Source organism: Palaemon carinicauda, chromosome 8 (assembly GCF_036898095.1).
Source record: "Palaemon carinicauda isolate YSFRI2023 chromosome 8, ASM3689809v2, whole genome shotgun sequence".
In the NCBI taxonomy this organism is placed as follows: domain Eukaryota; kingdom Metazoa; phylum Arthropoda; class Malacostraca; order Decapoda; family Palaemonidae; genus Palaemon; species Palaemon carinicauda.
Window position 1 is genome coordinate 156301868 of NC_090732.1, and position 22500 is coordinate 156324367.

A 22500-nucleotide genomic window follows, 5' to 3' on the forward strand; every position below is an offset into this window, starting at 1 on the left:
TACTCTTGAATATTTCTTTTTTACATCTAATTAGATTCAAATCATTTTGGAATATAGATGGAAGCACGGATCTCTCTGGCTGAGCTAAAAAGGTTTGACGACCGTTTTGTTTGTACTGTATGTATAAAATTGTTTTGGAAATAACAGAGACTTTGGGGTCGTGATTGGTCGTTTTGATTACATTTATGTATTTAGGCCAGAAGACAGGCACAAGAGCCTGGGAGGCCATTCAACACGAAACCAGGTTGGAATTCCGTAGACCAGTCGTAGGTGCAGTTGAATAGGGTAAAGTAAATGTGGAATTAATATCGCTTAAACAGGATGACTCCTATGCAGCAAAAATGATATTAGAGGAAAACAACAATTGATTCATGAAATGAAATTGACTCGTGAGTCAATGTGTCCAAACGATCACAATAAAATAAAATAAAAATTCATGAATAAACATGTATCAGTGTTATGTTGGCCTGACAGTCAGTTTCAAAGGTCCTAAAGACCTCAGCCAGCGAAGAGGAGGACTTTAGTGTAGACAGACTGAAAAAGAAAGTCCGGTAACCTGGAAACGGACTGTATCTCCATTAAGGTAGGGACCACCTTGCCAGCCAGGATTAAACATCCGAAAACGAGACGGTGACCCCGAGATGGCCCGTTTTTTATTTCACCACCAGGCTAACTATACCTCCCATGTATAAAATTCCATGGGTTGAATACTAAACAAAACTACCTCCCAAATATAAAATTCCATATGGATATTTCAAAGCAAAGAAATCTCTCAAATATACAACTCCAAATGGTATATTCCTAACTAAACTACTTCCCTTGTACACAACTTCACATAGTGAATTCCTAACTAAACTACCTCCCAAATATAAAATTCCATATGGAAAATTCGAAACTAAACAATCTCCCAAATATACAACTCCACATGGTGAATTCCAAACTAAATTACCTCCCAAGTACACAACTCCATATAATGAATTCCCAACTAAACTACCTCCCAAATATACAACTCCATATAGAGAACTCGAAACTAAACAACTTCGCAATTACACAACTCCACATAGTGAATTCCAAATTAAACTAACTCACAAATATAGAACTCCATATGGAGAACTCGAACAACATCCCAAGTACACAACTCCACATTGTGAATTCCAAACTAAATTACCTCCTAAACATACAACTCCATATGGAGAATTCGAAACTAAACAACCTCCCCAGTACACAACTCCACATGGTGAATTCCAAACTATACTACCTCACAAATATACAACTCCATATGGTGAACTCGAAACTAAACAACACCCTAGTACACAACTCCACATGGTGAATTCCAAACTAAATTATCCCCGAAATATACAACTCCATATCATGAATTCGAAACTAAACAACACCCAAGTATACAACTCAACATGGTGAATTCAAAACTAAACTACCTCTCAAATATACAACTCCATATGGAGATTTAGAAACTAAAAAAATCTCCCAAATATACAACTCCAAGTGTTGAATTCTAAACTAAATTACCTCTGAAATATACAACTCCATATGATGAATTCGAAACTAAACAACCCCCTAAGTATACAATTCAACATCGTGAATTCAAAACTAAACTACCTCCCAAATATACAACTCCATATGGAGATTTAGAAACTGAAAAAACTCCCAAATATACAACTCCGCGTGGTGAATTCTAAACTACACTACCTCCCAAATATACAACTCCATATGGGGAAATTGAAACTAAAGAACCCCCCAAGTACACAACACCACATGGTGAATTCCAAACTATACTACCTCCAAAATATAAAACTCAACATGGTGAATTCCAAACTAAACTACCTCCCAAGTATACAGATCAACATGGTGAATTCCAAACTAAACTACCTCCCAAATATACAACTCAACATGGTGAATTCTAAACTAAACTGCCTTCCAAGTATACAACTCAACATGGTGAATTCAAAACTAAACTACTTCCCTAGTATAGAGCTCAACATGATGAACTCCAAACTAAACTAAACATGGGGTATTTCAAAATAAACAACCTGCCAAATATAAAACTCAACAGTGTGATTTCTAAACTAAACTACCTTCCAAGTATACAGCTTAACAAGGTTAACTCCATACTAAACTGCCTCTAAATTATAAAACACCATATGGGGAATTCCAAACTAAACTACCTTTCAAGTATATAACTTAACAAGGTGAATGCTAAACTAAAATACCTACCAAGTATACAACTCAACATGTTAAACTCTAAACTAAACTACCTCCCAAGTATATAGCTAAACAAGGTGAAATCCAAACTAAACTACATTCAAAGTATACAGCTAAACATGGTGAATTCCAAATTAAACTACCTCCCAAGTATACAGCTCAATATGGTGAATTTCAAACTAAACTACCTGCCAAGTATACAACTCAACAGTGTGAGTTCTAAACTAAACTACCTTCCCAGTATACAGCTTAACATAGTTAATTCCATTATAAACTGCCTCCCAATTATACAACTCAACATGGTGAATTCTAATATAAATTACCTCCCAAATATACAAGACCACATGGGGAATTCCAAACTAAACTACCTCCCAAGGATATAACTCAACATGGTGAATTACAAACTAAACTAACTACCAAGAATACAGTTCAACATGGTGAATTCCAAACTAAACTACCTCCCAAATATACAACTGAACATGGTGAATTCTAAACTACACTACCTCCCAAGTATACAGTTCAACAAGGTGAATTCCAAACTGAACTAACTACCAAGTATCCAAATTAACATTGTGAATTCTAAACTAAACTACCTCCCAAGATGCAGCTAAACATGTTGAATTCCAACCCCCCCCCCCCCCCCAGAAACAAACCACCTCCCAAGTATACAGCTTAACCATGTGAATTCTAAACTAAACTACCTGCCAAGTATACAGCTTAACATGGTTAATTCTATACTAAAATGTCTCCCAGTTATACAACTCAACATGGTGAATTCTAAACTAAACTACCTCCCAAATATACAGTTAAACATGGTGAATTCTAAACTAAACTTCCTCCCAAATATACAATTCAACATGGTGAATCCTAAACTAAACTACCTCTCAAGTATACAGTTCAACATGATGAATTCCAAACTAAACTGAACTCCAAATATGCAACTCAACAAGGGGGAATTCTAAAATAAACTACCTCTGATATATACAACTCCCAAGTATAAAACTCAACATGGTGAATGCAAAACTAAAATACCTACCAAGTGCAGAATTTAACATGGTGAACTCCAAACTAAACTACCTCCCAAGTACAAAGCTTAAAATGGTGAATTCCAAACTAAACTACTTCCCAAGTATACAACTCTACATGGTGAATTCCAAATTAAATTACCATCCAAATATACAACTCAACATGGTGAATTCAAAACTAAACTACCTCCCAATATACAAATCTTTAACATGGTTGATTCCAGACTAAACAACCTCCCAAGTACACAGCTCAAACTGGTGAATTCCAAACTAATTCGTGAAGATGATTGGAAGGTGGTTGGCAGTCTCACCTCGTCCAACTAAAGCCGATTTGTGCAATTAGAGAACTCAAATTCTAAACACTGTGAGCTAAACGAACCATTTCTAGACCCAACAGCATATCCTCACAAGTGATCAGGTTATTGAAAACCATCTATTGTGTTACTAGATATTTGTACACTAAGTGTATCTAAGTAAAAAATTGAATAAGTTCTTAATACTCTTCAAGTTTAAACTTGTTGATTCTTTGAATCTGTTTCTTAGATTACCATCTATTGATAATCTACATAACTTACTGGGTTATTAATATGTGATGTAATTGTATACTGATAGTCTTGTGCATCATTTGTTAACTTCTAGGGAAGTCTCCACTTCGCATTACATAAGGAGAAATAGATGTTGGAAGAATTGATTACATTATGCCCCTTAAGCGAATTTTGTGATTTAGTTTTTCTATTTGCAGAGGCACAAAATTTATGATAGTGAATGCATTTTTCATCGTGTTTGATGGGTACTACATTTGTATTAACGGTAAGCAGCTGACCAAGTTATTTCAGAATAAACAGCAAAAGGCAGCAGTAGAGCTAACTCCCATTAGTTCAAATTCAATTGAATGCAAAAGCAAAGGTTAAGCTTTGAACAGAAAATAACGACAGATTGATAAAAATTTGATAATCTCTGCAGTGTTCAAAATTTTCAAATATGAACTTAAAATAATGTATAACTGGAGTTATTAGGTCATACAAGTAGCTCATCATAAATCTTTGTGAAACTAACAAAGAAAACAAAATACTACAAATGTTACATTAATAATAATAATAATAATAATAATAATAATAATAATAATAATAATAATAATAATAATAATAATAATAATACCGAATAACAACTAAAGCAATACCTATCGAAAAAGTTAAATGGTCGTAATAATAGTCACAGATTGTTATCATATCTATTATCTTTGAGTTACGCCTTTCTCGAACTAGTTGCATAATATGGTATCATGCCACTAGTTAATCACTACACAAATTAAGGACTGAATTTGGAAAGACAACCTGAACGGCGTTTATTCACATCCCTGGAAAATATTTTGGATGGAGATTCAAGAGCGCAGAGCGGCTAATAGTCCACATAAACATTCACCACGGCAATAATGAAAGTATTCATGCGTTGGCAACGGTGGGTTTCCCTTTTCGTTTCGAACCTACTTGCATTTTTTCTTTACATAATTTCAAGCTTACGTCGTCGCCGTAAGCGGACCTTGGAAAATCTCAGACCTCTCTGGTCATCCATTGTAATGCGCTCTGACCTTTTTGAATACGTTGCATCCTTCCATAATCGTTATGTGACAATTATACTTTAATAATTACCAACTAATCGTTTAAAAAAATGAAACTGCATCTATGGCATCGTTTGCCCAATAAGACCATTTTTAAAGTAAAAGGTTTCACACGATTGTAAGAGCGGCCCGTCGCTCAATTCCTTCCACGGTGCAATTGCATATGAAGCATAGAGAGATGTTCAAGAAGCGGCTGGCTGCCGGCGGAGAGAGAGAGAGAGAGAGAGAGAGAGAGAGAGAGAGAGAGAGAGAGAGAGAGAGAGAGAGAGAGGTTGGGGGAAGGAGGAAGGGGGGCAGCAAGTGATAGCGAGAGTTCTAGTCATCTGGTCCACATAATCAAAGGTGTAGGGGGGGAGGGGGACGTATCCAATCGCCAAGCGTCGTTCAACAAATACATTCACTTATTCTGGAGATGCGCTGATATTGAAGACAAAAATAACATGGCAAAACGAAAATTATATTTCTATTAGAAAATACAAGTCAGTAACTATAAAATTTATCATAACGAAGGATGATAGAGTTGCTATACAGGCACTCGGTCCTGCACCGATTTTAAGATACATTTCTTAAATATATTTGTATAATGTCAATATACTCAAAATGGGACTTTTTGCTAACGTTCGAAATAGCTCTCAGCTTTATCTCATCTTTTCTGCATCGCTAGATATGGGAACTTCCTATTTTGCACAGGCCATAATCATCGCATTGAGATTGAAAACAATATTACGCATAAATTGAAGGTTTTGAAACTCCAACTGAAGCACTTTTAAAATTCATGTACGATGGTATCTTATCTGATCAACTGCACCATATTATTAAATTGAATCGAAAAGAAGAAACGAGATGAAATGCTCCTTACTTACCAAAGAAAGGGTTTGAGACTTGAAACAATAAACCATTGAAACAGAAATGTGGTTTTAATAAAGTAGGAAAGAAACCCCGTCAATGCCATTCGGGAATAAAGTAAAGTTATAAGCCAACAGTACAACCGAAACCTCAAAGGGAAAATCAAACATTTTGTAAGGATGATTCAAGTGTTTTTCGAAGAAGAGAATGATGATGAAAGTAGGAGGGTGAGAGATGTTGCTCTCAAGCATTTTAAAAGGACATAAAATCTATTTATTTGCTCTTCCCTCAGGATGACAAGCTCTAAAGGTATTTGTTTGTCAAAACTTTCGGTTGTAGTGCATTTGTTAAGTTCCCTCTTAGTTCGGGGCTATACTTTAGCTTCTGCGCTGCATTTGCATTGCCAAGGGTTTATATACTAAATTACATCTTGCTTGTTCGTTTTGGCAGGCATGACAAAATTCGGATTAGAGAGAGAGAGAGAGAGAGAGAGAGAGAGAGAGAGAGAGAGAGAGAGAGAGAGAGAGAGACTCTAAAATAAAGCAAGACGGAGACAAGGGCCACAGCACGCCCATGAAGACCGAGGATTGAATATTGGAGATGATGACATGGTAGAGCCATACCTGTTCGTAGAGTTGATGGACCCATGAATCCATGAGAAAAGGAGGGCTGGAGGTGGAGGAGACACCCATCACTGCCCCTCCCCCACCTCCATCATCGCTGTGGCTTTCGGCTACCATGTGCCCGTAGAGGTCCAAGGGGGATCCGCCCCTGCTATCCATATTGCACGCCCGCGCACGACGCCCGTACGCCCACTCTCACACACTAGTCTCTCCACGGTGGTGGAAAAGAAACAAACCGGAATATATATTATTTGTATCTATTCTATTTCTATCTGGGTCTGTTTTCCGTCGGTTTGGGATCACTTCATTTTAATAGTCTGTTGATCATCGTTCCTTGCCAATGATCATCATCATCATCATGGTGCGGATAAGACGCGTCATTCTGGGCCAAGAATGATGCAGCAAAGACAGGGCTTCCAATGCGAATAACTGAGAATGGCGTTTAGATGTTCATGGCCGTGTTCCTCCTTCTCATCCTGAACCCCCTCCTCTTCCCCCAGCACCGCCGCCGCCGCTGCCGTCACCTGCCACCGGCTCCAGCTGGGAACTGTCAAAGCAAACGTTGTAGAGTCGGCGAACGTCTGTCTTCTTCGTAGACGAGGATTTTACGGAACTTTTCCTCAGTGACAGTTGTTGATGTCTTCGCTAAGTATAGAAGTAGGACACGATTTGTTTCCTTACTGAATGTCAAAAGGCCGAGATGTGTGACCTGCCATTTCTTTGAGATAAACGACTTACCATCACCGGCCGTGATCGGAAAACTAACGAGAAGTGTCCTCAAGAGATGGGCACAAACGGGATGGCTTTGGCACGTGGTGTGGCAGCAGAATACATGTGGGCGTAGGGCATGATAAAGGCGGCGTAGCTCCCGAAATGGATTGTCAAAGTATGCATAGGAGGCGTATTTGAATATGATTATGTGTGTATGTGTGTGTGTCTGTGACCCACAAGGAGCTTGCACGAGTTGTTAGTTGGCCCGTGTGTTCGGAGCGAGCATTTAGTGCGTACTGGCGGCGATGGGGTTGCTCGGTTGGTGGGTGTGCACGCGTGTGAGTGAGTGAGTGTGTGTTTCCCCTACACCCACTAACCCACCCAACCTCACCCCCACATCCACAAACCCCCATCATCTCTTCCTCCAACTTCTTCTCCTCCTCCTCCTCCACCTCCCTTTTCTACTCGTGTACTTATTGGCCCTCAACTAACTCCAGTTCGTTCCATTCTGCCCTCTGGAACACAACCAGACTCACACACAAACATCCTGTCTTTTCTAGACGTTTCAAGGAACCGGAATCTCTTTTCACGCTCTTTGTTCAAAATCCGACGGCAAATCTTCGTGCAGGAAAGAAATCCTAATGACCCTCTTCGACTGTAGTTTCTCCTTTACTTTGCAACACCAAGGGTTTCTTGGTCATTTACGGAATGCACTCAAGCTCATTTCAAAATACGACTCTCTCGGCGCTGTAAATTTGCACTTTCAGAGTTTTCAAATGACTTTACAATTACGAAAAACTAGTGTGAAATTTCTTACTAACAATAACAGTGGTTTTAATTTTCTTTTTGGAAATGCAAATTGTTTCAAGTATTTCGTTTCGCTTCCTTTAAATGGCCAAAACGTTGGATCGGAAGAACCGAAAATCCTTTCCTCGGTTGCAGGGTGAGAATCACGTGATGAGAAACATGATTTGCCATTGGTCGGTCAGCTCATGCTCGTGATGGACTCCCTCAGGAAGGCGGAACAGTTGTCAGAGTTTCTCATGTCTGCTCCTCAATGAAGTTGCCAATTAGCTCCAAGTCGTAATGAAGAAACTCATTGACGAACGAGATCAAAAGGTGGTCGGCGAATCTCGCCAATTTCCCGACGTGCCTTTGGCCACAGACAAACCCCAGATTAGGAATATGTGTGGAATTTACCAAAATGGCCTCGAATAATGGCCGAGGGTTGTTATGGCACGTTATCTCATACTCTTCCTTTTCTCTGCCGGCGGAGCTCGGTTGCAATAGCTGACAACTCGCTTCCGGACACTATAACCACTCATTCATCTTTACTTCCATTGTTCCAGCAAACACAAAATAAAACTTAGAAATCTACACACACACACACACACACACACACACACACACACACACACCCTAAACACTATCCCCATTACATACCATATACATATCTGTATCTTTATCATTGACACATAGTTTCTAGTCTGATTTCTTTTTCATTTTGTTACCAATGTCTCTTCTTATATGGTATACGTTAACTATTGCATTATTTAAAAATGGCTTCCTAAATGCAGAAGGGCAATAGCGTACAATGATCGTAAAACCAATTACAAGTACATTTCCTCATAAAAATATTTATTATAAAAAGTCATTTCATCAAGTAGTTTCATAAGTACTTTTGTCTTTTATACATTTTATTCATTTACATATTAAGTTTTATTCTCAGTATGTATCGATAATTAGGTTTCTACCTAAAATTACATATATATATATATATATATATATATATATATATATATATATATATATATATATATATATATATATATATATATATAATGTTTTGTTACCTAGCTGCAAGAATTCAACCAGAGTAGACAAAAAATGATCATACAAGACATTTAACGCTGACAGTTGACAAATTCTACTGTAAGAAGATTTAAAGTCTGTGTCGGGACACCGGACAAGGTGAAGTATCCAAAAGTTTTCGGAGGTACTGTAATACATACACAATTTACATACACATACACACACATATATATATTATATATATATATATATATATATATATATATATATATATATAGAGAGAGAGAGAGAGAGAGAGAGAGAGAGAGAGAGAGAGAGAGAGAGAGAGAGAGAGAGAGAATTACCAGTGTCTACACATTCTACAAAGGATTAATTGAACAATGTCTTACGACCCATAAGGGTAGAAAAAATGTAAGACGATTGTGAATGTAACTCTAGGCAGTGGTCTTCCACTGTCTTGGGTTAGAGTTCTCTTGCTTGAGGGTACACTCGGGCACACTATTCTATCTTATCTCTCCTCCTCTTGTCTGGTTAAAGTTTTCATAGTTTATACAGGAGATATTTATTTTAATGTTGTTACTGGTTTTAAAAGGTTTTATTTTTCCTTGTTTCCTTTCCTCACTGGGCTATTTTCCCTATTGGGGCCCCTGGGCTTACAGCATCCTGCTTTTCCAACAAGGATTGTAGCTTATCAAGTAGTAGTAATAATAATAATAATAATAATAATAATAATAATAATAATAATAATAATAATAATAATAATAATAATAATTTGCTTGAGAGAATTTTTTTATTCTGAGTAAAAATAAAAAAAACCTGGTAAGATGAAATAACATGGGGTAAAATAATAAAAAGAAAGCCGTCTTCACTACATTATTATCTTGTGTCCCTATGTAATATGCATTAATTACATAAGTATTATTAACAAAACGACAAAACGGAATAGTCTACACGTGCTGACTGTGCACAGTGGCTGCAATACAGAATACAGCGTTTTGTTAAACAGAACTTCACCTCCATTTAGAACAATTATTCTGACCCATTTATGGTGAATTTTAGTATTGGACCACACACAGGATCCTCATAATACCGACGTGTGTATACAGTATATATATATATATATATATATATATATATATATATATATATATATATATATATATATATGTGTGTGTGTGTGTGTGTGTGTGTGTGTGTGTGTGTGTGTGTGTGTGTGTGGAGGTGCAATTTTGGTTGTAAAATAAAGGTGTGTGGCACATTCGTGTTGGAGGGTTCGCCGTAATGCTGGTGAGACTTTGTATAACGTTGTCATTGTTGTGGAAATGTTCTGCATCGAGGGTTCATCTACGATCCAGCTTTAATGCGATAAAAATCACTGTTTAATTTTTTTTCTTTCCTCAAGTGCTACTATTGTTGATCTCTAGCCCAGCGAGTCTTCTTGGATGAGGTTGCTGGCCCTACAACCCCTTTTCCCTTGTTCTTCTAATTGAAAAGATGGTAACATAAACATGAAAAAATATCTGAGAGAGAGAGAGAGAGAGAGAGAGAGAGAGAGAGAGAGAGAGAGAGAGAGAGAGAGAGAGAGAGAGAGAGAGTTTTCCTAAATTCCAGGAAGAGAAGTAGTCATTGCACCTATCTTTATCTCTTACCTTATGATCAAATTATTTACAACGCATCTTCAACATTAACATTCAAACGCTTTTATCGTTTTTTTTTTTTTTTTTTTTTTTTTGGATTCCTGTAGTTCAAGTTCTTACTTACCGTTAACAGGAAAGTGATTTTATATACTAACTGTCGTAAAGTTTATTTACATACTTCAAAATGTGTATGGACAAATGTTTCACATTTTAATCAACGAATTACCTCATAAAGTTCGTAAAGTTATCAAAACAATCAGAACTGAAGGATAATAAAAATGAATCAATGTTGCTCTTGCCACGGGGTTTTCGATACGTGTATTTCCTTTACCTTTGTTGCTGACTATTGCAATAGGCGAGGACTCTCTCCTTCTCTCACACACTCATACACACAAACAAACACACGCACGCTCACACATTCAAATCGTTAATTCAAACAGCCCCCCCCCCTCCGTCATAACCAATCCCTCTTCCCAGGTGACCAAAGAACATAAGGTAGAAATATCCAGCTCCCTACACCTTCCTGCCAACCCACATACCAAGGGGTTGTTGTTGGTTAGCCTGAGGCTAAGAGCGTCGCCAGGGATTTAAATACAGCCGAATCCAAGGCCTAATAAAAGAACAGAGGCCTAAATTTAACCAGTTTAACATAAACCGGGGCATCCCTATCCCGGTTGAGAGACCGGCTATTTAATCAGAGCGACAGTTACAGTTATTGTATCCTTGGCGCTTCCCAAAATAAAGAGGCCTCCGCGGGAATAGCTTTAAATAGACCAGACTAACTTTGTAGGCACAGACACACACACCTCTGGATTCTCTATGAAATATTATTCTTGAGGCTGTAGCAGACCGTTTTCTTTCTACACACACACGTAATATTGAAAATATTTTACTTCTCATCTCATAAGTTAGTCAATTAAATCTGACGAACAAATTTAAATGATTACATGTAATATACTACAAAATTATTCACGAACGATTACTGCTGTTGTTGTGAAGACGCATTTCATTTGATTAACAGGAAAAGCCTTCATCACAATTCCAAAAATAGATATTCCACTACTACAACGAAAACCTTGTTCGAAGAAACAAATTTGGACTAAGAAATTCCGTTTGATCCGGAAGCGTACGCGTTCACTGCTTACAAGACACAGGTTGTTTTCGTTTCACGTTCCCAAATGGGTTAACGAAGCTGAAGTGTCAAAAGATCTTGCGTCAAATATCATCACCACAGGAATATCTCATCAGAGATTTATCAGCTAAGGCAGAAATTGAGAACGTTAATGGCCCTATTGGAAAGTTTCACTTTGATTTATATAACCCTTTTGTTATTAAGTAAGAACGTTTTTGTTGTCCCTTTTATTACATAACATGACACGTTCACTGTTTTATAGTCTCTACATCTGATGTTTGTCACGACTTTTCATTAATGGTTTGGCGATCTGGTTACGTCGATATTATCATAGATCACCGTAGAACTTTGTAGATTGTTGCTATCATCACGACTAAACTAATTTACAACTTTGAACTAAATCATTAATACAAATATATCATCATCATCATCACCTCCTCCTACGCCTATTATTACGACTGCATTCCCAAAGGTTCATATCAATATGCACGAAGGGAGAACAAAATGAAAAGGATAAGTCATAAATACTTAAGTTGGTGAGGATCTTTTTTATCTCACTTCAGCAAAGTTCTCCTCTCACGACCTTCAGTTCTTGCATGAAGGAACACGAAACGGAAATGTTTTCAAGGAAAACTTGCTAGAACAAAAATAAAAACAAAATAATAGAAATTAGGTCTACGAAACGGGGAAAAAGACAATTTTCGGTCCGACGTCCCGTATAGGATTGCATTACTTCACAGCAACTAATATATATATATATATATATATATATATATATATATATATATATATATATATATATATGTGTATATATATATATATATATATATATATATATATATATATATATATATATATATATATATATATAAAGCAAGAGACTTTTACCTCAATAGATGGACAGACAAGAACATTTGGTTTTCTAATGCTACGGGGAAAATTATTGTTTGCAGCTGAAAAAGCCATTGGATGTTCTTGATTAAAAAAATAGTATAAACACACAAAATTAAGGTCATAAAAGATGTTCTCTGGTAAAGGAATCACTGCAAAATGCCAGTCATCAATGATTATGATTTACCTTCTCCCTCACTAAAAACACCTATTAGATATGAATTTGAAAAGAAAGCTTCATCAAAAGTAGATACGTACTGTATTCTCAAACAAGAGTTAAATAGAAAATAAATAAAAGAACCTACAATGAGTTGGCAACAAAAGTTAGTTTACTTCTAAAAAAAATACCCATATTCTTTGTTAAAAGAATCATAAAAAAAAACTTAAGATACTACAAAAAAAAAAAAAATAAATAAATAAATAAAAAACCAGCAGCACAACTTTTTGTCATGTATTTTCCAACCTCTCCCGGTTCCCAGAGGCATTTCACAAAGGAGATGCTAAAAGGTAAGGCAAGGTGTGGCCCAGACATGATTCCATCTAAAGATTTATATTGATCGTTAAAGGGAACTCGAAATTCCGGCTTAAAGACCACGAATCAGAGATGTATAAAACCAAGTTGAAATATTAACTATGTGCGAGTGAAACACTGAAGCAAGGAGTGAACTCAAATTTGCAGCCTCAATGGATAAGAAGATTTCTTGAGACCCGGACATAAGAAAGTCTTACAGTTCTTGCAAGGCTTGAAATATTTTCTTCAATCCGGGTTTCAAGCTTTAAATTCCACTAAAGGATCTTCAACGTGATGAAGAGCTTTCGAGATTTTTGCAGAGAGAGAGAGAGAGAGAGAGAGAGAGAGAGAGAGAGAGAGAGAGAGAGAGAGAGAGAGTGTGTGTGTTGCAACCCCTAGGCGAAGACCGCTCTGTGTTGAGGTTGCAAGTTTGGGGAAAGTGTTGGGCATGCGGATGCGGGGAGTCTTAGGCGAAGGTGGGTGTGGCGGCGGGCATGTGGGTCTGACCACGGAGGGCATGTGGGGGCGGAGAATGTATTTGAATGGAACGACCCGACGATGAAAGGAGTAATAACCCAAGTAAACGAGGAGCGAGGCAAATGTGAATATAGGAAGCGAGGTACACGATAAAGGTGATAATATTTCGATAGCTATTGGGAATGCTCTCAGTAACTTGAGAGTCGTAAGAGTTTTACCAATAACGTCTCGGGGCTGTTAAGGCTTAACAACATAGAGCGAGAAAATGCGGCGGCGAGGGTGGGGTTAGAGCCTTTCCATGACTAATGAAAGCAGTCGCCCATAGACTTTATGAGTATTACTTGAAATGGTAATAGACAATAGACAATGTTCTGCTGAAATTAAAAGACACCTATTAATTACCATTTATATATAAATTATATATATATATATATATATATATATATATATATATATATATATATATATATATATATGTGTGTGTGTGTGTGTGTGTGTGTGTGTGTGTGTATTATAGCCACGAAAGGAAAAATGAAAAAGACTTGATTGGAGTTGTTGGATCCCCTTCTCCAGTATAAATACGATGTCTTTGTATATGTATTCTCATTGCTGAGTTTGATAATGTCCTGAGTGGATGAAAGTACTAACTTCAATTAAGTCTTTTTCATTTTTCCTTTCGTGCCTATAATACATTTTATATTCATTACGTGTCAGCTTTCGTGATTTCTACACACACACACACACACACACACACACACATATATATATATATATATATATATATATATATATATATATATATATATATATATATATATATATATAACATACATTGTTAGGCCTAATTCTACCGGAACCGTTGCCTGACTTTGTTTAATAGGAAATATTGTTAATATCGAATATGAAAGATCTAAGTTTACCGCCATTTACTATTTTCTTTTTCTTCCTCACGATTTGGCCACACATACACTTACTTTACTCATCGAATATTCGTGAAGGAAAGCATGAGAAGGCGATCCAGATCAAAGGAAGTTAAAACGACTTGTATTTCTTGAAGAGTGATGTCACCCGGTTATATCTTGAATGGAAAAAAAGTGGCCAAACCAGATTTACTCAATGGAAGATAATTAGTCAAGATATTCTACGCTGCCATTCAATCATTCTCATTTTGGGTTGCTTTATAAGACCAGAAGAAAGTAGATAGCAAATTTATATACAGTTTACAAAAGAACAATTTTTTTTTTCCGCTAGTGAAACAAATAAAGATATAGTACTTTGAATACCCTTGGGAAGTTCCACGATAAATCCCTAGGCCTTCAACGATAGGACCAAGCTCAGACTCACGTCATAATGTCGTCAATTTCAAGTTGATTTAACTATGGCTGGATTCGTATTTCTCATGCATCGAGAGAGAACATTTGCTTTCAACTCCGATATAAATGTTCAAATTCCCCTTTCTTTTCCGGGTAAAAAAAAAAAAAATTTAAAAAGACATGATATTTGTCACGTTCTATCTGAATTTCTATAGACCAAATAACCTTTCTCAGTCGAGTACGGTAGCAGAAAGATATCTAAAACCAAAATAGATAGACAACTGGAATACTTACTCTTTTCGACAATGTCACATTTCTTCTAGGAATCATTAATAATTGCTTCCAATTAGCAACTTGTTCATTTTACAACCGCTTGATCATTCATGGTTACTCCATCCGTATACAAAGTAAATGTGAAGAATAGGGGTAGGTATGGGACAGACTAAAAACATGAATCAACTTATAAATAAAACGTAAAAATATAAACAACGAAGGTACACAATTAATAGATGAGACGCGATGAAACATAAGACACTTCCTATTCAGTGGTATTTTGTAGCTTATGCAATTATGGAAATATGTAGAACTCATACACAAAAAAAAATGACGAACCCACAAAGCCATCTTTGATGATCATAAACTTAAATTTTGATTTAATTAAAAAAAAAAAAACTCACAAAACTTTAACCTTTTTTTAATTGAAAGAAGTACTGAAATGTGGTCGGTAATTTTTCTTAATTATTGATAACGTCAATCTTCAGTGTTGTATGCTCTTTAGATCTATAGATTTGCCGCAAGATAATTCTGTGTCTTGTCTAGAGGAATTACTTGGCAAGGACCTCTTTCTCCTCGATGGCCTGGAAATAACTTCCCTTCATTAAAAATCCCGGATTAACTTTGCTTACTTACTAACCTGTGATGTGTTCTTGTTTATTTTCTCTGTTTTCTATAATGGCTTCACTTTCTCGTTCTTTTTTCTTGGTGATGCTGGTCTTTTTTCCTTTCTGAAATGTCGCTTGGTCTAGAATATGGTATTTTGCTGTCTGTTCCTTTGGAATTTGGAAAGAGAGAAGCCACCGAGGCGTGAAATTCATTTCATAAACAACGAGTTATCACAGTCTCCACATTTTTCCTATTCTAACTAAAAAAAATACTAGGTTTATTACAAATGGCGATAAATCCCTCTTTCAGAATAAATAAATAATTCAGTTGGGAATTTTCTTTACGGTAATAATCACTCTGACAATCCATATGTTACAGAGGGGAGGAAAAAGAAAAAATCAAAAGAAAAAGGAGTAATCAGAATAAAGAATAAAATATTTGCATTTCTCTTCCAAATTAAGGGAATCAGGGCACAAAAGAAAGTAGAAAGGGTTTGTTTTGCATCATGCAAGTAAATGAGCGATGCTTCCTTCTCATCTTTAAATTTGTTATCTACCTATTTTCCTATTTATCTAACACAAAGACTACCAGAATTTCCTTTTGGAATTACTAATCAATCTACTTTTAATCTAACTGCCTCACACAGCATTTAGGTTTGCAAACATACCTAGTAACCCATATTCAGGAATGCACTCTTCATATAAATAACATTGATTAAAAAATTCTAGTCTAGAAGGTATTTATCCCTGAACCCTGTCATTAGATGATACATATATTTGAACACTTGAAGCGTTTCGTTTAATTGAAAGGGGCTTCAATTATCCAACATCTCAATATCTGATGGAAGATTTTCGAAACTATGCAAGACCGAAACAAGGCGTGTTTTCTGTGGCTTCATAGTATTAAAGAAAGCATGGTTTACATAACTTTATAGAACTAAAGTAGGAAAGATTATTTGGCTATTTGGCTTTATAGGGTTGAAGAAAGCGTGGTTAACTCGGTTTCACAGTATTCAAGAAATTGTAATTTATTTGGCTTCATAGCATTAAAGAAGGCGTTGTTTATTTAGCTTGGTAGAATTAAAAACGCAGTTTTTATAGTTTCGTAGTATTAAGGAAAACGGGGTTATCTGGCTTCATTATAATAAAATGTTAGTTTAATAAATAAGCTTTCTTGTAGTAAAAAAAAGTGTAAGTTATTTAGCTTCGTAGTATCAAGTGTCGGATATTTGGTTTGGTACAATTATAGGGAGAATGGTTTATTTGGCTTCATGGTACTAAAAAACGTGGGTTATTCGCATCGTAGTATTAATGAACGCGTGGGTTATTTGGGTTCATAGTACTAAAGAAAGTAAGGGTTATTTGGGTTCATAATGCTAAATATAGCGTGAGTTATTTCGGTTCATAGTATCAAAGAAAGCGTGGGTCATTTGGGTTTATAGCACTAAAAAAAACATGGGTTATTTGGGTTCATAGTACTAAAGAAAGTAAGGGTTATTTGGGTTCATAATGCTAAATATAGCGTGAGTTATTTCGGTTCATAGTATCAAAGAAAGCGTGGGTCATTTGGGTTTATAGCACTAAAAAAAACATGGGTTATTTGGGTTCATAGTACTAAAGAAAGTAAGGGTTATTTGGGTTCATAATGCTAAATATAGCGTGAGTTATTTCGGTTCATAGTATCAAAGAAAGCGTGGGTCATTTGGGTTTATAGCACTAAAAAAAACATGGGTTATTTGGGTTCATAGTACTAAAGAAAGTAAGGGTTATTTGGGTTCATAATGCTAAATATAGCGTGAGTTATTTCGGTTCATAGTATCAAAGAAAGCGTGGGTCATTTGGGTTTATAGCACTAAAAAAAACATGGGTTATTTGGGTTCATAGTACTAAAGAAAGTAAGGGTTATTTGGGTTCATAATGCTAAATATAGCGTGAGTTATTTCGGTTCATAGTATCAAAGAAAGCGTGGGTCATTTGGGTTTATAGCACTAAAAAAAACATGGGTTATTTGGGTTCATAGTACTAAAGAAAGTAAGGGTTATTTGGGTTCATAATGCTAAATATAGCGTGAGTTATTTCGGTTCATAGTATCAAAGAAAGCGTGGGTCATTTGGGTTTATAGCACTAAAAAAAACATGGGTTATTTGGGTTCATAGTACTAAAGAAAGTAAGGGTTATTTGGGTACATAATGCTAAATATAGCGTGAGTTATTTCGGTTCATAGTATCAAAGAAAGCGTGGGTCATTTGGGTTTATAGCACTAAAAAAACATGGGTTATTTGGGTTCATAGTACTAAAGAAAGCATGTGTTATTTGGGTTCATAGTATTAAATAAAGCGTGGGTTATTTGGGATTAGAATACTAAAAAAGCGTGAGTTGTTATGGTTCATAGTACTAAAGAATGTGTGGATATTTAGGTTCATAGTACTAAAGAATGTGTGGGTTATATGGGTTCATAGTACTAAAGAATGTGTGGGTTATTTAGGTTCATAGTACTAAAGAATGCGTGGGTTATTTGGGTTCATAGTACTAAATAAAGCGTGGATTATTTCGATTCAAAGTATCAAAGAAAGTGTGGGTTTTTGGGGTTCACAGTACTAAAGAATGCGTGGGTTATTTGGGTTCATAGTACTAAATAAAGCGTGGATTATTTGGATTCAAAGTATCAAAGAAAGTATGGGTTTTTGGGGTTCACAGTACTAAAGAATGCGTGGGTTATTTGGGATCATAGTACTGAAAAAGCGTGGATTATTTGGATTCACAGTATCAAAGAAAGTGTGGGTTTTTTGGGTTCATAGTACTAAAGAATGCGTGGGTTATTTTGGGTTCATAGTACTAAAGAATGCGTGGGTTATTTGGGTTCTAAGTACTAAAGAATGCGTGGGTTATTTGGGTTCATAGTATTAAAGAATGCATGGTTTATTTGGGTTCATAGTATTAAAGAAAGCGTGGATCATTTTGATTCGTAGTATAAAGATAACGCGTGGATTATTTCGATTCAAAGTATCAAAGAAAGTGTGGGTTTTTTGGGTTCATAGTACTAAAGGATGCTTGGGTTTTTTTTTGGTTCATAGTACTAAAGAATGCGTGGGTTATTTGGGTTCTAAGTACTAAAGAATGCGTGGGTTATTTGGGTTCATAGTACTAAAGAATGTGTGGGTTATTTAGGTTCATAGTACTAAAGGATGCGTGGGTTATTTGGGTTCATAGTACTAAAGAATGTGTGGGTTATTTGGGTTCATAGTACTAAAGAAAGCGTAGATCATTTTGATTAGTAGTATAAAAAAGCGTGGGTTATTTGGGTTGAAAGTACGAAAGAAAGCATTGGTTACTTGGGTTCATGATATTAAAGAATGCGTGGGTTATATGGCTTCATGATATTAAAGAAAGTGTGGATTATTTGGCTTTGAATTATTACAGAGGGCGTGGGTTATTTGGTAACGTAGTAATTAAGAAAGTGTGGGTTATTTGGGTTCATCGTACCAAAGAAAGCGTGGGTTATTTGGGTACATAGTACTAAAGAAAACGTGGGTTTTTAGGTTCAAAGTATTAATGAAAGCGTGGATTATTTGGGTTTATGGTACTAAAACGTGGATTATTTGGGTTTGTAGTACTAAAGAAAACTATTTGGCTTCATAGTATTACAGAAAGCGTGGGTTATTTGGGTTCATATTATCAAAGAAAGCATGGGTTATTTGCATTCGTAGTATCAAAGAAAGTGTGGGTTATTTGGGTTCATAGTATTGCAAAAAACATGGATTATTTACGTTCGTAGTATTAAAGAAAGCGTGGGTTATTTAGATTCACAGTATTATATAAAGCGTGGGTTATTTAGATTCATAGTATTAAAGAAAGCGAGGATTATTTGGGGTCGTAGTACTATTGAAAGAATGGATTATTTGGGTTCATGGTATTATAGAATGCGTGGGTTATTTGTATTCGTAGTACTCAAAACTCAAGATTATGTGGGTTTTGGGGGTTCATAATACTAAAGAAAGTGCGAGTTATTTGGATTTGTAGTATTAAATAAAGCCTGTGTTATTTGCTTTTGTAATACCAAAGAAAGCGCGAGTTATTAGGTTTCTTAGGGTTAAAGAAGCATGCTTTTTTACTTCATAGTATTCATTATAGTTTTAAGAAGGAAGACTAGTGTTGTGCGATTTTATACTAGCTTAACTTTCAAATAAATATGGAATCATGAGCTTTCCATGATGACGGTAAAAACCTATTTACAATTTCATTTTGTCGACATTAACAATAAAACAGAAATTTACCAGTGTCATTATTTGAGGACACTCAGATTAAATCCTTTAAATTATCGCCAAAACAACATTTACATTTCTTTTATTTGATCAAAGCGCTTGTTTTTTCCTAAAACAATTAACCAATTTTAGAAGATCCAGACTTAATTCATGTCACTCTTAAACATCAGGTTTTTAATCCCATTTTCCATAAGATTTCCAGTTATTGTATCGTTTTCATTTTAAGCCTTAATGGCTGTTTTAGGTTGCATATCCCTTTGAAAACGCTTGAAGGGGACATTTAACAACACAAAACCTTGTATATTATTAGCACGCGAATTCGAAATCAATTTAAGTTGACTGCTCTCAGAAAACATGCCGAATCCTTTTGTAGTCATAGAGCTTAGCACTGAAATCTTATAAAACCCAGAACGGGTTTGAATAATATATGATTTATATTCACTTATTGCTTTCCTTATCACATCGTTTTCCGCATAAACCTTATATTCTTTGTCCTTAGGGTTAATTTCATTCTAAGTGTCATGGGTGTCAATAGTTTACTTTTTTTTAATTTGCGTAAGTGTTCATGTTCTATTCACTATTAGATTGAGATTTTCTTTCCTCTTGTATCTTTACTTAAATTCAATGAGACCAAATTTTTCGTCGAAACCTTAACTCTATTCTCTTTAATGACCCAGTCTCCTCAGATAACCATTCGTGGAAGATACAGATACTACTCGCCTACAGCTACTGTAATTTTTTTTTTTTTTTCAACTTAGCAGTGACTGATGGCATTTTCTCATACTTTGGTTAGCTTATCAAATTATTATGCAGCTTAAGATACAGAATAGCTAGTTGTCACAGAAATATGGCGTCCCTCACATAAATAAATTAAATAGGCGTTTAGCTCGAACATTAACCTTGTCGCTGAATAGTATTGCTCTTGGAGAGTTCTCTTTGTTTTTCTTTTCATGTTATGGCTTACCTAGCCTAAAAAATATTTTTTCCTACATTTATTCAACATTTCATACATTTTCGTGTATGTCACTTCAATTTAAAAAAAAAAAAAGAAAAAAAAAACGATTTTCATCACAGGATGTCTCAATTTCTTATCAAATAAAAGTGATGAAAACATCTAAACATATTTCCAAGATTCAATATAAGTCCATATGTACGAATCGTAAACAACAAAATAAAGATAGAATAAACAAAAACATCTTCGTTATACCACGCAGTTTCTATATCTTGACAATTTTAAGGCAGTTCTTCCTACACCCTTTGGAAGTTCAAGGTTATTCTTAATTCAATCAAACATAAATTTTACATGAATCTACTGTTATTATTATTGTTACTTGTTTTATTTTGGATAAACTTCCTCTCAACATCATATGTAGTTTTCTTTTCTTATCTATTTCATCATAAGGCTGCCATTTATTTCAGTTCAAGCATTACCTGTAACTTAATCTTTGAAATTTTGACTTCTATTGCAATGCTAAACGCCACATTTCTGTATTGGGTGATTTTATCTTTCTTTTTATCTTTAAACGCACCAGTTCAGTATATTTTTTTTTTCATTTGCTTCGTTTTTAAACTGGAAAACGTCAGCCCTTTGTACATTTTTTTCTGTTTTCAAATTCATTTTTCTAGGAAAACTTTCAACTTCTCTTAAATTACGCCGAAAAATAAATCATTTTCTCATTTTGAATTTATTCAGTTGTTTCATGAATTTAAGTATATTTCCTTATATCCTTTACGCTCTTTCCTCTTTTGCTTTCTCAAACTTGAGTTCATCTATAATTTTAATAATTCCCTCGAGGGGACTGCGATTGGTACAGTTGTCTAAGAAATGACAAACTCTGTATGGGATCTAGAAGGAACCCGGTATTGTGGGACTGACTTCTGGCCAGGGGCAAAAGCCACGCCATAATTATTGTTGTGGTTTAATCTGCAGCCAACCATCTATCATTTGCTTTCAATTGTGTGAGTTCTACCGTTTTGTAGATATCGATTTACGGCCAACTTCAGTTCTTAATTACTGTAAGATTTTCGGTTTTGTTCTTTAAATGACTTAGCTAACTATAGTATCACCTTCAATAAATCATATCTAGTTTGGTAATGAGAAATATTCAAGTATAGTCTTATTTCAAAATTGTCACGCTTTAAAACATTACATCACATTTTCCTTAAATAGGAAATTTATGTCTATCTGCGTCTCTCAAGTTAGCTGTCTCTCTCAAAGTTTTAATTTTCCTAACAAGCTTAAAGCCTGATTTTAAGTAGACTTGTCTTTTTTCATATTATTTTAACGACCATAGTCAAATGTGAGGGGCTTAGCCTCGAACTTTGCATGGAGTCATCATCCTTCCAAAAGTGGGCGGAACCAGCAAATCGAACCTAACAACATGCTTCCAATCTCCCTTTGATATCTCATGATCGAGATGTGTGTAGGTTTATATTAAACAATACTCACGTAGTACATTACTGGCGATAATACTGTGCACCTGCCTCAGTTGTCGACACCAGTTTAATTACTATTTCTGTGAATAGAATTCCTTACTATTG

General features: G+C 35.5%; 1 protein-coding gene across 4 annotated transcripts in view; it reads right to left on the reverse strand.

Moving 5' to 3' along the window:
* Positions 1-22500, reverse strand: part of LOC137646047 (steroid hormone receptor ERR2-like) — a 541572-nt gene that overhangs the window by 120381 nt on the left and 398691 nt on the right. Inside the window, exon 1 of one of the 4 annotated variants that reach the window (XM_068379194.1) lies at positions 6333-7349. The exons of the other annotated variants lie outside the window; for them this stretch is intronic. Coding sequence (XP_068235295.1) covers positions 6333-6491 — 159 coding nt within the window. The 5' untranslated portion in view covers positions 6492-7349. Of the gene's footprint in view, positions 1-6332; positions 7350-22500 lie in introns of those variants that run through there. 4 annotated transcript variants of the gene reach the window in all.